This window comes from Mercenaria mercenaria, chromosome 3 (genome assembly GCF_021730395.1).
Source record: "Mercenaria mercenaria strain notata chromosome 3, MADL_Memer_1, whole genome shotgun sequence".
NCBI lineage: Eukaryota > Metazoa > Mollusca > Bivalvia > Venerida > Veneridae > Mercenaria > Mercenaria mercenaria.
Window position 1 is genome coordinate 38,301,147 of NC_069363.1, and position 16,134 is coordinate 38,317,280.

The following is a 16,134-nucleotide window of genomic DNA, read 5'->3' on the forward strand; positions in this document are numbered from 1 at the left end:
ATACAGGTTTATATTATCATACACTTCTTTTACAAGCCTTTATTTGCATGTTTCAGGTGGTTTCTTTCGGAGATGGGAAAGAAATCTAGCAAAGTCTACTTCTACAATGGTTGTATACTGACAGCTGTGTTTGCTTTCTGTAGAATTTTTACGTTACCACAATGCTGGTATATGATTTACTCTGTGTATGGAACTGAACCATTCAATCGCACACAAGGTTGCAGATACGTTCTCATTGTATCTTGTCTTTTGTTAGACGCCTTAAACATCAAATGGTTTTATAGACTGATTAAAGGCGTGCATAAACAGTTGACGCAGAAAGACGCAAATGAGAATGTGATGGTGAAGAAAGAAGAATAGTGTGTGATATGACCAAATGACTTGACACAATGTTTTACAAGGTAGCTGTAATTTAGTCACGTTAAGGAAGCACAATGTTTTAGAATACTGTATCTTTAATCCAGGTGTAGCATGTTTTATGTATCAAAAATAATTTGATCTTTCTTAGATTTACTTTTTGTGTTTTTTATGAATAATGGTGTGTTTTTGTCTAAATAGTTTAATGATTAATATTTGATTCACATATTTTAAAGGGGCTTCATATATATCTTTATAAATACTTTATGGAAATACTGCCACAATACGTCATTTTAAAGAACTCAATGGGTGGTAAATGGAAAGGTCAAAATTTGGCAATAACTAGGTATCTCACATGAAAAAAAATGTTTGATCATAAAATGGGCATGTTTTATGTTTTCAAAAATTTTAAAAAAAGATTCATTCTTAAAACTCCTTTGCCGAATTAATGATTATTTTTATCACATTTACAGGATTTTGTATTAAGCAACTTAACTAGTCACCTTTGACCTGTATACCTCATTTGACTTGACCAGATCCTGTGGGGTTTCTTTGCAGAAAACTTTGATCTGTGTTTATAGTATGAATGAGCTATTTGTATAGTAAAATGACTTTATGTGGCTATGAATTAAGATCAAAGGATTGATTTTTGTATAAAGCAATTTCAGAACATCTTGCCGTATATTTTCATGTCCTGTTATTTGTGAGGTCATGATAGTTTTTCAGGTAAACCACACATTCTTACACCTTTATATTACCGGGTATTGTCATTATCATATCATGCTGGACACGACTGATTCTGTCTTTACGACCAGTGTAGATCATGATCAGCCTGCGCGTCCATGCAGTCTGATCATGATCTGCACTGTTAGCCATTCAGTCACTATTGTTTTGGTAAGCACCCCATTAAAATGCTCTGTTAGTGGTACTGTCCAGGTTGAAAAATAGACAAGTCCATTATAGAAATTCAGCAGAGTAAGAGTTAAGGAAGATAACAGTTCTATGCTTGTGCATTTTGTGATCATATTACTGTGGTGTAGTATATCCCTGTTACATTTTCAACTTGATAAGAATATGTTGTTTAAACATCGTAAGGATCTTGCATGCCTGCTTGTGTAGGACATTTTTGGGGGAAATGCCGTTTTCAAGGGCAGATAACTCTTTTCAGTACTGGTGACCTATGATTTTTATTGCATATTTTTGTTTCTTAGATGATTGTCCTTCAACATCCAAAGTTTGAAGAAATTCTGTTGTTGGGAAAAATTTCGCCCCAAATTCTAGCATACGTCCTTAACATCATTTTTCTTGACTCCCGTTGCACAATATTCAAAGATGTTGTAAATTATAAAACTGCACATGTAGTTTATTAAGTCACAATTATGATGTCACTATGTGCACATGTAGCTTGTCTTTTCCTTAGGGTATAGGTGTATCCTGGTCTTTCCTCACTTGGTAAATTAAAGAAAGAACAATCCTAAATGCTATTTAAACAAAGTGAAGTCATACAGGGCTAGCTTACTGTGAAAAGTGTCGGTTCAAGGTTGCAGATTAGATGGATTGTACAAATAAGATGAACTGAAGTGTAAAACCTTGGTCATTCAAGATAATTATTAAGTTTGTTCTTTAAGTTTGAAATTTTGAGCTCAACAAGTCCAAATGGGAGAATAGTCATTTAATTTTGTGAGCATAGAATTTCATAGTATGGACAAAAATGATTATTTCTTGGGTAAATGTCAAATTACCAAGCTAACATAAATTTAAATTTCATTTATTTTGTTAGGATTTTGTGAACTTTTAAAGCCATGGAATCCACAAAAATTTGACCCCAACAAATTATAGTATTGATTTCACAGAAAATTATATTTAGGCAGTTTCAGGATAAAACCTGAATTAGTGACAAAAAAAAATCAAAATTAAGATTGCAAAATATTAATGAATATTTCCTTACCTTTCAAATAAGCTACCTTCACTATTTGAAGAGTTACAATGGTTTTAAATTATTCATTGAAAAAATTTAAATACATCAGGAATGTTGTGAAAGCAGTTTGACATCGTCGTGCATGGTGTGTTAATTTCATGTCATTTATGCAACCATTTTTATGTATCACTAACTTGTCATCATACATTTGAATATTTACAGACTGCTGGAAAACATTTTAGTTTGAAAATAACTTAAGCCTATAGTTTTGGTTCCATTACCAGCCTTCTCGTCATGGTTCATGAACTTCTGTTGTCATGACAACAAAAAGAACATGTTATTTTGTTAATTACAATACCGTATAACTCCGTATTAACGCCCCCACCCTCTAATTAACGCGCCCCCCCCCACGTTTTTTGGGGAAAATAAAAGAATCTTACCTTCAAAAATTGGTCCTAGATCCAACACAATAATATCCAGATAATAACAATTTCATAACAGTACAAATGAATTTAAAAAGAAACCACACTTTATTAACACAAACTTTTAAACACATCAACAGGCATGGCACAAATAAAGCTACTGTGTGTAAGTACTGAATATGCCACGCTATAAACGCTACAGTATTGATCGAATTTAACTCGGATGATGTCACTCAGCGCGCGACTTTACACAGATTCCCAGTACGATTACGTATCGGGTTATGTCAGTGCATGAACTTGGATGAATAGGGGGGCGTTTATACGAGTTACTGACATTGTTTGGATCAAATTTTTCGTAAAATGCATCGCCCCCGGGGGCGTTTAAACGGGGTTATACGGTATACTGGTTTCTAGTTTCTGCATGGACACATTTAAACAATGATTTCCCAGTATTTTAAACTATTTATCATGCAAAAAGTGTTATCTTGTCACTAAAACAAGTTTTCTCATGAAATGGTCCATATGTTAGTTAAATCATTGTTAACTCTGAAAAGAATTGTTTTTGCCATATAGATTTTAAGCGTGGTTGTGAATAGTAAAGTTGAATGTTTTTTAACTCTGTCTCTTGTAAAAATTGAAATATTTTATTTCTCCATATGATATGAGAGAGGGAAAAATGAAATCAAACCATTGTATCTTGTGGAATGTTACATGCTTAACCCTTATCATGCAGGACAGGAATGATTCTGCCTTTGCGACCAGTGTAGATCATGATCAGCCCGCTCATCCTTGCAGTCTGATCATGATCTGCCCTGTTCGCCATTCAGTCAGTATGTTTTTGGTATGCAACCTTTCTAACAGTTAATGGTACTGTCCAAATTGAAAGATGGACAAGTTCATTACAGAAATTTAGCAGGATAATGGTTAAAGGTTTTATAAAATGATTGTTTGTGTATGTATATATTGTATATTATTCAAATATTTGTTACCAGATTGGCAGAAAGTGGAAAACTATACATTTATATATCCAGTACACTAAGTCTTTCAAAATAAGTATTGTCCTTTTAAAAGTTTTTGTTTGAATCCATATCAGTAATAACTGTTTTTGTGTTTTATTTATTAGACAGATTTGTCCATTTACTGTGAATTTACAGGGAGAATGTATCATGAAAGAATCAATGTTAAAGTGACATTTGGTCTATGGTGGAGAAAAAATATGAATCCAGAAGACTTTATCTTTTAATGGAACAATTTGCTGTGTCAAATCTGACAAAAAAAGTTTTAATTTTTTATATCATGCTTTTAGGAAGTCTTGAAGGTTAAAAAACAAATCTAACATTGGAACGCAATAACAAAGTTTAAAATAATATTAAAATTTACTTTCTGTTCATTCCATCATTTCGTCATTATTTCACTGTGGCAGTAAAATAAGAAAATTAGAATTTGAGAAGGTCATCATTTTGAATATTTTGTATATAAAATTAATTTTTAGCCGATTTTTAATGATAATTTTATCCGTTCAGTTTTAATCTGTGATTTTCTTGGCATTTCTCTGCAATGAAAAATGGAGCTTATTACCCTTTTTTGGAAAGTCTGAAATCCCTCCAGAGCTTTCTGAATGGTTCATCTGTATGCCGCTACAATATTTTAGAATATTATATACTGTTTGAAAAAAGATAAGCTGAGTTGATATATTACATTTTATTATTATCATATCAATTTTAAAAGTCTGGTGTAAAGCAGCCAGCATTTCTCACATTCCATCTAAACAGTGGAATTCTTTTACGTTGGTGTTGTATGATTTTCACTGTTACAATTGTGCGAGAGATCAGGAAGTAGTGGCGTTGTGCAATACAGATTTTATTTATCGTCTATACCATTCACTGTGTATCCGTTATGTCCATAGATGTACCATAGTTTGTTGATTATGGCTTATTTCCAAGCTTTTATTCAGTAATTGACTTGAATTGTACCACACATAACTTGATCCAAGACAGTATAATACTATGAAGCCATACTTATTCAACCATATTTAAGGGGACCTCTGTGGCAGAGTGGTTAAGTTCACTGACTTCAAACTATTTGCTCTTCATCGATGTGGGTTGGAGCCTCACTTGGGGCTTTGAATTCTTCATGCGAGGAAGCCATCCAGCTAGCTTACGGAAGGTTCTACCCAGGTGCCCGCCCGTGATGAAATAATTTACGGAGCGGCACCTGGGGTCTTCCTCCGCTATCAAAGCTGGAAAGTCGCCATATGACCTATAATTGTGTCAGTGCGACGTTAAACTCTACAAAATAAAATAAAATCAACCATATTTACATACTTCCATTTTATAGGTATTACAATGTAGAAATCATGATTTGTAGCACTGTATATTATATTCCAGTTAGTATTACTATGAACTTTATAAGTGGGTTAAACTATTAAGTGGCATTACCAATTGTTTTATCAGAAATAATATACATAGTAAATTTATTGCAGGTTTTTGTTATACAGTTATGAAATGACAATGGCATTCCTTTATTGATAGTTATTGGCATGGCTAAACCTGTATCGGCATCAGGGCAATGCACACTTTCGGTTGTTGTACACATTTACTTTTATTGGCAGGAGTAACTGGATTCTGTTCTGTAAAATTTTCTTTCTATTTGAAGTAAGGTATAGAATAAACTCTTTTACTGGTATCATATTTCATAGTTTTAGAACCCATGGTTCTGACATAGGCAGTAAAAGAACAAACAAAAGTAAAAGAGAAATGCTAGTAGGCCCAGGGTTGTTCCTCTGTAATATTTTTGCAAAGTCATAAAAGGGCATGAAAGAAAAAACAAATGATAAAATATGAAGCATAATATCTTAGTGCATGTCAGAAACCACATCAAACAGAAACTTTACATCACTCTTTTATCTCGAGATACTGTAAGTGTACTTATATTAGCGCAGCTAAATTTTAGCGCAAACGCCTTAAACTGAGTAGTTTCGGCTTATTAGCGCGTACTTGTATTAGCGCAGTATCAGCAGCGCTAAAATAGCCAACCTGAAAAACCAATTTCCGATGAAGTACGGAATGGCCCCAACGTGACCATTGTGTCAATCAGTTTTGCCTGGGACTATATATACACGTTTTTTCCTTAAAAATATATAAATAATGTTTGCATTTGTATGGAAATCTTGTATTAATAATGTTATCAAATCGGCCAGGCACGCAAATAAATCTACATTCGTTTAGATCAGTGTTAATCTGTGTACTGAAAATTTATACATGTATACAGTGCAGAATGTTGATAATTCTTTGTTTTCAAATTCACACTTTGTTTTCAAATTCACACTTTGTTTTCAAAGCAGTAAAATGTTATGGTGACACTCGGAATTAGAGCGACTAGACAAACTGGCGATCTACTCCGAAGGTGTTATATACGATGTTTACAAACAATGGCGAAGATAAAAAAATGCAAGTTTGACAACTTATTTCACAAATTACATGACTTTTGCCTAATGTTCAAACATATTTTATTATTCTGTTCAAAACTTTCTTCAGAATATTAATTAGGACTGCAGTTATTGTCATATTTACACTATTAATATGTATTTCTCTGTGTTCTGTTGCATTGTAATAACGATATTTTCAATGCGATAAATGTTACCGGGTACTTTTTTATTAAGAAAGTCTTTCATTTCAGTGTAATATTAGCACTAGACATGAATTAGCGCATGTCCGATCCTGCTAATAGCGCAAAAATTAGTACTCCGCTAATATTAATACACTTACAGTATTCACCTTTTTTACCTCACAGTGAGGAGTTGAAGTACCCATAGCGTATATCTTCCCGGATGATTATCAAAGCCTGTGTGAAAAACTAATGTCCCTAGCCGTTTGTCTTAGATCTTTATCAGCTTGCTTTAACGCTGATTGAACAGTTGTTGCAGTAAATGATGCAGGTGTTATGTGTGTTTCGCCTTCATTTGGTACACAGCTGTCAGAAATTCTCTTGGGTCATGTGTAAACAGTTCTGACCTCTTCCAGTGAATGTAAAATTTTTAGTTTTTGACAGGTATTCCTTGTGTTCAGCAAGTAATGTCACATTCAGGTGCTCTGCCTTTTGCTTAATCATGGTCATTTTACCATACAGTTTTTATAGAGTTCATTGTGAAATTGTGATCAGATACCTCCTTTTTATGTTAGATCAATTTTTAACTTAAAGTTCTGTCAGCATGAGTGCTCCTTTATTCTAATAAAATTATATAATTTTGGAATGTAAATTAAGAATTCTACAGTCGTTTAATTTCACATTTTGAACTAAAAACACAAAATACATGTTGCGCTGCTCTTGCCAAAAGCTGCTTAAATAATAATTTATGCATTTGTTACTGAAGATCTTCATGAAAGTAATATAGAATTGCTGGAAAATAAATGTTCCAGCATCATGGCAAATTTTATTAAATTAAAAGGTCAACAATTAAGTCTCTGACAAGTGTTTATGCTATTTTGGGACAACCCTCATACTTACATAATCAACAGGAAGAGTATAACCCTTATCATGCTGGACACATGCAATCATCAGCTTGCACACCCTTGCAGTCTGATCAAGATCTGCCCTGTTCACTAGTCAGTATATATTTGGTAGGCACCCCTTTTTGCAGTTAATGGTACTGTCGAAATTGAAAGAGGGACAAGTTCATTATAGAAATTTAGCAGGGTAAGGGATAATTGATACAGAAACCACTGCTTTGCATGCTGCTAGCTGTCACCTGACTGGTTCCTGATATAGAATACACAATGTTACCTCTGACATTACTGTTTTGTAGTTTGTTTACTATTTATGATGTTACTTGTTTTTGGAAAGCTACCAGTTATTTTGATACTGCAGTGGAGTTGTCATACAGAAGTTTGCAATGATAATTTTACTGCAGTTTAGTTTAAAAAACTTACTCTTTGCATTTATTAAACCTTGCTTTCAGAAACATTCTCAAGTAGAATACTTGCTCAACTTAGACTTTAAAGTTACAGTTTTTAGCTCACCTGTCACATAGTGACAGGGTGAGCTTTTGTGATCGTCCGTCGTCCGTCCGTTCACAATTTCTTGTGAACATGATAGAGACCACATTTTGCAATCAACTTTATTCAAACTTACACACAACTTGTATTTGCATAATATCTCAATTCCTTTCGAAAACTGGCCAGATTCCATCTTGGGTTTCAGAGTTATGGCTCCTTAAAGGGCCAAAATTTGATATTTTTGTCTTGTGAACATGATAGAGACCACATTTTGCAAGCAACTGTAATTAAACTTGCACACAACTAATATTGGCATAATATCTTTCGAAAACTGGCCAGATCCCATCATGGGTTCCATAGTTACGGCCCCTTAAAGGGCCAAAATTTGCTTTTTAGCTCACATGTCACAAAGTGACCAGGTGAGCTTTTGTGATCGCGCAGCGTCCGTCGTCCGTCCGTCAGTAAGTCCGTGCTTCGGTAAACTTTTGCTTGTGACCACTCTAGAGATTACATTTTTGGTCGGATCTTTACGAAAGTTGGTCAGAATGTTCATCTTGATGATATCTAGGTCAAGTTCAAAACTGGGTCACGTGAGATCCAAAACTAGGTCAGTAGGTCTAAAAATAGAAAAACCTTGTGACCTGTCTAGAGGCCATACTTTTCAATGGATCTTCATGAAAGTAAGTCAGAATGTTCACCTTGATGATATCTAGGTCAAGTTTGAAACTGGGTCACATGCCATAAAAACTAGGTCAGTAGGTCAAATATAAAAAAAACCTTGTGACCTCTCTAGAGGCCATATTTTTCAGGAAACTGTATGAAAGTTGGTCTGAATGTTCATCTTGATAATATCTAGGTCAAGTTTGAAACTGGGTCAACTGCGGTCAAAAACTAGGTCACTATGTCAAAAATAGAAAAACCTTATGACCTCTCTAGAGGTCATACTTTTGAATGGATCTTCATGAAAATTGGTCAGAATGTTCACCTTGATGATATCTAGGTCAAGTTAAAAACTGGGTCATGTGCCTTCAAAAATTAGGTCAGTAGGTCAAATAATAAAAAAACCTTGTGACCTCTCTAGAGGCCATAATTTTCATGGGATCTGTATGAAAGTTGGTCTGAATGTTCATCTTGATGATATCTAGGTCAGGTTCGAAACTGGGTCAACTGTGGTCAAAAACTAGATCAGTAGGTCTAAAAATAGAAAAACCTTTTGACCTCTCTAGAGGCCATATTTTTCAACAGATCTTCATGAAAATTGGTCTGAATGTTCACCTTGATGATATCTAGATAAATTTGGAAACTGGGTCACGTGCCGTCAAAACTAGGTCAGTAGGTATAAAAATAGAAAAACCTTGTGACCTCTCTGGAGGCCATGTTTTTTATGAGATCTTCATGACAATTAGTGAGAATGTTCACCTTGATGATATCTAGGTCAAGTTCAGAACTGAGTCACTGCCTTCAAAAACTAGGTCATTAGGTCAAATAATAGAAAAACCTTGTGACCTCTCTAGAGACCTTATTTTTCAATGGATCTTCATGAAAATTGGTCAGAATTTTTATCTTGATGATATCTAGGTCAAGTTCAAAACTGGATCACATGAGCTCAAAACCTAGGTCACTATGTCAAATAATAGAAAAAACAATGTCATACTCAGTTCAAAACTGGGTCATGTGGGGACAGGTGAGCCATTCAAGACCATCATGGTCCTCTTGTTTTGGCTTGTGAACATGATAGAGACCAAATTTTGCAATAAACTTTAATCAAACTTATACACAAGTTGTATTCGCATCATATCTCAGTTATTTTCGAAAACTGGCCAGATGCCATCATGGGTTCCAGAGTTATGGGCCCTTAAAGGGCCAAAATTTGCTTTTTGGCTTTTGTAGCCATATAGAGGCTTCATTTGTGGTTTGATTTGATACAAACTTGCAAAATATCTTCAACAACAATAAATCTTGGATTCCATGATGAATCTGTCAGATCCAATCACAGGTTCTGGAGTTATGGCCCCTAACTGACCCCTGAAAGAGCCAAAATTTGTTAGTTTTTACCTTGTGAATACGATAGAAGTGACATTTTATATTTGATTTTAACCACACTTACACACAACTTAAGTCACAATAAGATCTCAGTTCCTTTCGAAAACCGGCAAGATTCCTTCATGGGTTCTAGAGTTACTGCCCCTGAAAGGGGTAAAATTTTCTGTTTTGGCCCTTTCAGCCATGTAGAGGTTTCATTTATGTTTGATTTGATACAAACTTGCACAGAATGGTTATCTTGATGATTTCTAGACCTGGATCAAAAACTAGGTCATCGGGTCAAATCAAAGGAAAAGCTTGTTAACAACCTAGAGACCACAATTATGATCCTATCTTCTTGAAACTTGGTCAGAATGTTTATCTTGATGATTTCTAGGCCAAGTTCAAACTTGGTCCTATGGGGTCAAAAACTAGGTCACCCGGTCAAATCAGAGGAAAAGCTTGTTAACACTCTTGAGGCCACATTTATGACCCTATCTTTATGAAACTTGGTCAGAATGTTTATCTTGATGATTCCTAGGCCAAGATCAAAACTGGGTAGTATGGGGTCAAAAACTAGGTCACCCGGTGAAATCAAAGGAAAAACTTGTTAACACTCTTGTTCATTTGATGTGCATGAAACTTGGTCAGAATGTTTTTCTGCATGAAATATCTGATGAACTTTTAATTGGGTCATGTTGGGTCAAAAACTAGGTCACCAGGTCAAATCAAAGAATAAACTTGTTTACACCCTAGGGGGCGCATTTTTGTGCCCCCCCCCCCCGATGAGTGGTGGGGGCATATAGATTTGGTCTTGTCCTTGCATCCGTCCGTCTGTCTGTCCGTCCGAAGTTCGTGACACGCCTAGCTCAAAAAGTATTTGATATAAATTCATGAAACCTTGCATGAGTCTTTATCATGATATGAACTTGCGCACCTCCTATTTTTCGTCTGGCTCCGCCCACTATTTTTAGAGTTATGGCCCCTGAAATAGTCAAAAATGCACATTATCACCTTGTGACACGCCTAGCTCAAAAACTATTTGATATAGATTCATGAAACCTTGCATGTGTATTAATCATGATATGAACTTGCGCACCTCCTATTTTTCATTTTGGTCCGCCCCCTATTTTCAGAGTTATGGCCCCTGAAATAGTCAAAAATGCACATTTTCACCTTGTGACACGCCTAGCTCAAAAAGTATTTCATATAAATTCATGAAACCTTGCATGAGTCTTTATCATGATATGAACTTGCGCACCTCCTATTTTTCATCTGGCTCCGCCCACTATTTTTAGAGTTATGGCCCCTGAAATAGTCAAAAATGCATTTTTTCACCTTGTGACACGCCTAGCTCAAAAAGTATTTGATATAGATTCATGAAACCTTGCATGTATATTAATCATGATATGAACTTGCGCACCTCCTATTTTTCATTTGGGTCCGCCCCCTATTTTCAGAGTTATGGCCCCTGAAATAGTCAAAAATGCACATTTTCACCTTGTGACACGCCTAGCTCAAAAAGTATTTCATATAAATTGATGAAACCTTGCATGAGTCTATATCATGATATGAACTTGTGCACCTCCTATTTTTCATCTGGCTCCACCCCCTATTTTTTGAGTTATGGCCCCTGAAATAGTCAAAAATGCACATTTTCACCTTGTAACGCACCTAGCTGAAAAAGTATTTGATATAGATTCATGAAACCTTGCATGTGTATTAATCATGGTAAGAACTTGCACACCTCCTATTTTTCTTTGGGTCTGCCTCCTATTTTTTGAGTTATGGCCCCTGAAATAGTCAAAAATGCACATTTTGACACTCCTAGCTAAAAAAGTATTTCATATAAATTGATGAAACCTTGCACGAGTCTATATCAAGATATGAACTTGCGTACCTCCTATTTTTCGTCTGGCTATGCCCCCTATTTTTAGAGTTATGGCCCCTGAAATAGTCAAAAATGCACATTTTCACCTTGTGACGCGCCTAGCTCAAAAAGTATTTAATATAAATGGTTGAAAACTTGCATAAGTCTTTATCATGATATAAACTTGCACACCTCTAATTTTTTGGCTGGTTCCACACCTATTTTTAAAGTTATGGCCCCTGAAATAGTTAAAAAAATGCACTTTTTCACCTAATTATGTGCCTAACTCAAAAAGTATTAGATGTAAATTCAGGAAACCTTGCAGGAGTCTTTATCATGATGTGGCCTTGCACTCTTGTCATTCTTCTTGAGAATCTTACTCTTATTACAGAGTTGTGGCCCTTGAAATAGCCAGAATAGTGGATTTTTTGTTTGTGATGCGCATAGCTCAAAAAGTAAAGTGCCTAGAATAATGAACCCTTTTCATAAAATAATTGTTGAGGCTATACCCCATTAAGACTGCAAACATTTGAATTATTGCCCCTTATTTGTGACTAATGTACCAGTGGGGGGCACACCCTGTGTCCTACAGACACATTCTAGTTTATTCTATCTTCATAAAACTTGGTCAGAATGTTTTCATGAAGTCTTGGATGATTTCAAATCTGGGTCACGGGGATCAAAAACTAGGTCAGATTAAAGGAAAATCTTGTATACACTCTAGAGGCCACAATTTGGCTCCAATCTTCCCGATACTTTGTCAGAATGTTTGTTTTCATGAAATTTTGGACAGGTTTGAATCTGGGTCATGTGGGGTAAAAAAAACTAGGTCACTAGGTCAGATCAAAGAAAATGCTTATGTACACTAAAGAGGCCACGTTTTTTTGGTCCAATCTTATTGAAAATTGGTCAGAATATTTGTGTCCATGAAATCACTAGGTAAAACATGTTTACACTGTTATGGTGTGTTACTCAGGTGAGCGACCTAGGGTGATCTTGGTCCTCTTGTTATTTACCTTCAGACAATCTTTTGTGTGATATTTACTGGTTTAAAAATGAATATGAAAATATCTCCACTTGAGAATGTTTTGTAAAAAAAGGTGTTTAGTTGTTTTTAGCATAAAACTGCATTTGTTAATTGTGGATTTATCTCTGTTGAAGAGAACATATGATTGATAAACAACAATTGGATAAGTTGAATAAAGAAAGAATCAAAATTTATCAACTTTTGTTTGTTTCTTTGCCATGTTCAGTAAGTTGGCTATTTTTATCAGAATTTAATAAAAACTGCAGTGGAGGAGTAGTAGAAGATTTGTTTGAAATATTTAGATAATGACTATGTATACGACAATTTTGACCACCTAAATATAAGTATGCTTAATTTCTATAGTTGTCCATATTTTAAAAACGTACATTATATTTGTGCCAGACCCAGATTCATCAAACATCACAGGATTGTTATTCAGCACGGGAAGCAGTGCACCATGGTTTTAAATTGGATCTCACAGTCAGACCAGAGTTATGGCCCTTGACTTAGTCTAAAATAGGCATAAAAAGGGCCAAAGTTTGTATTGCATGCGGTTCTGGGACGATCTGTGTATGAAAAGAATTGGAACCACTGCCTTGCCCTTGCATGATCGTAAGAGGCGACTAATAGGGTCTTAACACTTGGTTTTGCTGTATCTCTGTGATTCCAGCAGGTATGCAAGTTTTGATTCCATACCTCACGTTTTTATTTCGATGTAAATAAGATATGAAACCAAAATTTGTGTCCTGTTTGGCGCCATATAACCTATACTGTGTTGGTGCGCCGTAAAACCCAAATAAATAAATAAATAAATTGTATCGCATGCATCTCAAAAAAGTATTTGACCCAGTATTATGAAACGTTACAGGAATGTTATTTAGCATGTGAAGTTGTGCATCTGCAGTTTTGTTAGAGATATCACTCGGTCTGACCAGAGTTATGGCCTTTGACTTAGTAAAAAAATATGCATAAAAAAGGCATAAAAGTTGTGTCGCACATATCTTAAAAAGTGTATTACATAGGGTCATGAAACATCATAGGAATATTAGTCAGCACATGAAGTTGTGCACATGGGATATTGTTCTGGACTTTATCAGTCAGATCAGAGTAATGGCCCTTGATTGTCAAAAATATGCATAAATGGGATACAAGTTTGTATCACTTGCATCTCAAAAAGTATTTGACTTAAGAGTCATAAAACACTAGGGGATTGTTGTATAGCATGTGAAGTTGCACACCTAGTGTTCTGTTTGAGATTTCATTCAGAAATTTGGAGTTATGGTCCTTAAATTCACAAAAGTTTTTCAAAAGTTCTTGGATAATTCTTTCACTCTGAGTAGGTAGCATCAAAAGTTTAAATGTTAGGCAAGGCCCATGACTGGAATCACTACAACGTGGGCCAATGGAATTTGAGTTAGTTCCCACTGACCTAAATGAAAAAGGAATGTTAAGAAAGTGTTTACTTTATTGAACAAGAGGGTCATGATGACCCTGGATCGCTCACCTGAGTAATATGAGCTACATGTTTCAAATGTCAAATAGATGCTGAAATATTAAGAAAGTAGGTCAGTAGGTCATATTCGTGGTCACTGAAAGGTAGTTTTAAGATCGGAGTGCAAAACTACCCCGTACGAAAAAGTACGCCCATACTTTAGGCGGAAACCGCCCAGAAAAATAAGGCGGTTTCCATCTTATGTTGCTATTAAGCGTAATATCAGCCTTAGGGAGACCTTAGGGAGAATAGGGCTCGAAATATGCAAATTTTTTCCTGTTAGTAAGGCGGAAACCGCCTAAATTGGCGTAAAAATGTTTAAGCAGGAAAAAATTCCGTCTAAGGATATTCACTGCTTAGGCGGAAAAAAATACCCAGAAAAGCTTAACCGGAATAAAATCCGCCTTATGTAAAACATAAAAAAGTACCCTTAGTATTTATCTTGAGCATGAAGCTTTTCACATTTCACTAGATTCATTTTGCTTTGCCAAATACAATTAAAAAGACTGTGAGCTTCGATTTTACAAATATATCAGCTGTGGCTTAATGATAGAATTATTGAAGAAAATGCACAACAATACAGACATTTCTTGAAAGATTTAAAAAGAATTACACCTCCACTAAATAAGCATGGACATGTCATGAACTACTGATTATTATACTGAAATTATCATTAATGTGTGTTGCCAGTGCCATACTTTTGTGATAAATGTCTATAATTATGGCAATTATTATGATACTAATTAAGATAATAACAATTAAATACTAACTTAGAATTGAAATCTTATTTAAATTGTTTGCTACTTTGTAAATGCTATACATTATACATGTACTTTTGAAATGTAAGTAGTTAACAGATAGTGATTTGGTTAAAACAGGAAGATGTTCATTAAATTCTCTATACTTTAATTTGCTATTTCTTAAGGATTACAGAAGTAAATTATTTAAATTCTAACTTACCACAAATATATAATGTACTCCTTAGTCTAGTCTACCTAACTAACAACATCCCATGTATAAATGCCTACAGAAAGTGCTTTCTCTCTAAACAGAAGTGACAACATCTGGATGTAGTAAACTCACTGGACCCTTACAGTGATCCTATTTCAAATTAATTGATATACAATTACCACCTCCCGAAATTCCGCCTTATCTCAGTAAAGCCATTTTTTCTAAGTTCAAAATTTCCCCTTATTTTATCTGAGAATTCCGCCTAGTGAGAATGCACCTTTTTTTTTGAAAAGCATTAACCAGAATTTAAGAAAAATTCCGCCTTCCTGTTAGGCGTAATTTTTAGAATAATCCGTGTCCGCCTATAGTCCGCCTTTGAATATCAATTTTAGCAGGATTACGCCCTTAATACGCTTTAATTCTGAGCGGATTCCGCCTTAGTTTTTCGTACGGGACATGTCATCCAAATTTCAAGGCTGTATCTTAAAAATTTAGAAAGTAGGTCAAGGTCACAGTCAGGTGACCCCTAATCACTTGGGGTCATGAGGTAATTATATTTTTTCCTATATAACTTGTATAACAAGTGACCGCTGGGGCGGGGCCTCTTCACCCCAGGGGCATAATTTGAACAATCTTGTTAGAGATCCACTAGGCAATGCTACATACCAAATATCAAAGGCCTAGGCCTTGAACTTTCAGACAAGAAGATTTTTAAAGTTTTTTCCTATAAAGGTCTGTAAAACTTTGGACCCCAGGGCGGGCCCTCTTTTCACCCCAGAGTAATAATCTTTGCAGAGGACCACATGGCAATGCTACACGGTACCAATATCAAAGGCCTAGGTCTTGCAGTTTAAGACAAGAAGATTTTTAAAGTTTTTCCTTTATGTATATGTCTATGTTAAACTTGGGACTCCTGGGGCGTGGCCTCTTTTCACCCCAGGGGTATAATTTGAACAATCTTGGTAGAGGACCAGAAGGCAATGCTACATACCAAATATCAAAGGCCTAGGTCTTGTGGTTTCAGACAAGGATATTTTTAAAGTTTTTTCCTATACAAGTCTGTGTAAAACTTGTGTCTCCC

The 16,134-nt window shown here is 35.2% G+C and overlaps 1 protein-coding gene across 1 annotated transcript in view; it reads left to right on the forward strand.

The window, feature by feature from the left end:
• LOC123525035 (TLC domain-containing protein 4-like) overlaps positions 1-12,804 on the forward strand; it is a 43,472-nt gene extending 30,668 nt beyond the window's left edge. The window contains exon 7 of the mRNA XM_045303709.2: positions 57-12,804. Within this exon, the coding sequence (XP_045159644.1) occupies positions 57-360 (304 nt within the window). The 3' untranslated portion in view covers positions 361-12,804. The remainder of the gene's footprint in view (positions 1-56) is intronic.
• The last annotated feature ends 3,330 nt before the right edge of the window (positions 12,805-16,134 follow it).